General features: G+C 36.4%; 1 protein-coding gene across 1 annotated transcript; it reads left to right on the forward strand.

Moving 5' to 3' along the window:
* Positions 1 to 442: 442 nt before the first annotated feature.
* Positions 443 to 945, forward strand: LOTGIDRAFT_167023 (hypothetical protein; the record flags this gene model as incomplete). The annotated part of the gene is made up of 2 exons (XM_009064494.1): positions 443 to 604; positions 787 to 945. 2 exons carry the CDS (start codon positions 443 to 445, stop codon positions 943 to 945), a joined length of 321 nt encoding a protein of 106 aa, XP_009062742.1.
* Positions 946 to 1,655: the final 710 nt, after the last annotated feature.

Consider the following 1,655-nt stretch of genomic DNA (forward strand, 5'->3'; position numbering starts at 1 on the left):
CGTGTGGACGTTTGAAACAAACAGCTTCTGGTAGAAAAAATGGGCAGAAAATCCATGTTTATATTTGGTTTCGTCTCCAGACTATGCCGATAGAGTTAAGAAAGAGTCGGCTCTCTCGGACATTGCTGGCACGTTGGAAGTAGCAGGTAAACAATACATAGTGGGCCTATGTAGAATTGTAGGCCTAGGCCCTATCTATGGCTATGACCCACGATGAATGATATTGATAGAGTTTAACCGTTTGTTATTAGTCATTTTCCCAGAAATGAAGTAGTCCCGGCTTTGGTCACCCTACTTTCAAATTTTTTATCATTTGTTTTTACATAATAGGCCTTACCGGCAAAATTACCTGTATCCCCCTGGAAAATTTAACTATATAACTCAATTAATTCTACGAACTTGGCCTGGATATTTTAATTTCATTGCTTGAAGTAAAAAAAAAATGAGTTCTTTGAAATCTCAATTCAACAGAGCAAGAAAACCTGCTAGCAGTGGAAGTGCTGCAAAAACCATGACAAAGAAAAACAAGTGGTTGTTAGATAAATTTGGATTTTTAATCAGGAATAAAGGAGAGAGACCTTCTATATCAAATATAGGCCTACAGGTATCTATAGAATACGTATCCAATGTTAAGTGGTTTGCGTAGAGAGATGTGTTTCCGGCAATCGCCCCCATGCACATTTGATAATTCCACTTATCTTCGAAGTCCTTACTGATTTGTAACCACTCGCCATTCGTGTTTGGAACCTGAAAGTGATAACATTTGTATGTACTTTGTTTTTTTAGAGACCGCAGACTCCTCCATCGGAAGTCAAAGATAGGGGATCAAGAGATGACGATGATGATGAAGACGTCAGTGTGGATATACCTTTTAACCTTGATGACTCTTTCGCAGACACTGGATCAACCAAGCGACCATTGATAGCACCAAGGAAAAGGCATTGATCCGTGTGTAGCTTTTGGTACCTATGTTTCCAAAACGTTATCTACCATGGAACTGAGACCCCGTATGCAGGCTATGAATAATATTCAGAATATTCTTTTTCAAACTCAATTTGAAAACAATTATCCAGACTTGAATCCAAGTACATCATCTCAAACTATGCCAAAAAGACCCATGCCAGAATCAAACATGACCTACACGCAGCTTTATTGAACCTTTTATTATGAAAAATAAGAAGGATTATTTTATAGATGCTTACAGAATAAAGAATATCGATATTTTTATCTTGATTTTGATGCTTACCTTCATCTTTAAGAACAGTGTAGAGAGCTGCACATGTATCTGTAACTATGTTTGATATGGTCCTCTCACCAATTCTAAATACATATGAAAGACTTCTGAAAGTTTCCCCTGAAACAAAATTATGTTGTCGAAGAAAGCAAAAAGGGAGATTATTATACAGTTGCGCATCAAAGAAACACACTGGAACACAGCAATTATTACTATTAGCCCAAATGAAATTTTAGTTAGCCCTTTTAATTTTTCAAATTTATCTAGCAGGGCGGGGGAGAATAGTGGTGGTAGTTCTATCGAACGCACTGCTTTGTTTTGCAAATGTTTTTTTTTTTTTTTTTTTTTTTGTTTTGTTTTGTTTTTTTTTCGAATTCTGCCGCCATTTCTTTTTTTTTCTTTTTTTCGAATTCTGCTGCCA

This window comes from Lottia gigantea (genome assembly GCF_000327385.1).
Source record: "Lottia gigantea unplaced genomic scaffold LOTGIsca_63, whole genome shotgun sequence".
Lineage (NCBI taxonomy): Eukaryota > Metazoa > Mollusca > Gastropoda > Lottiidae > Lottia > Lottia gigantea.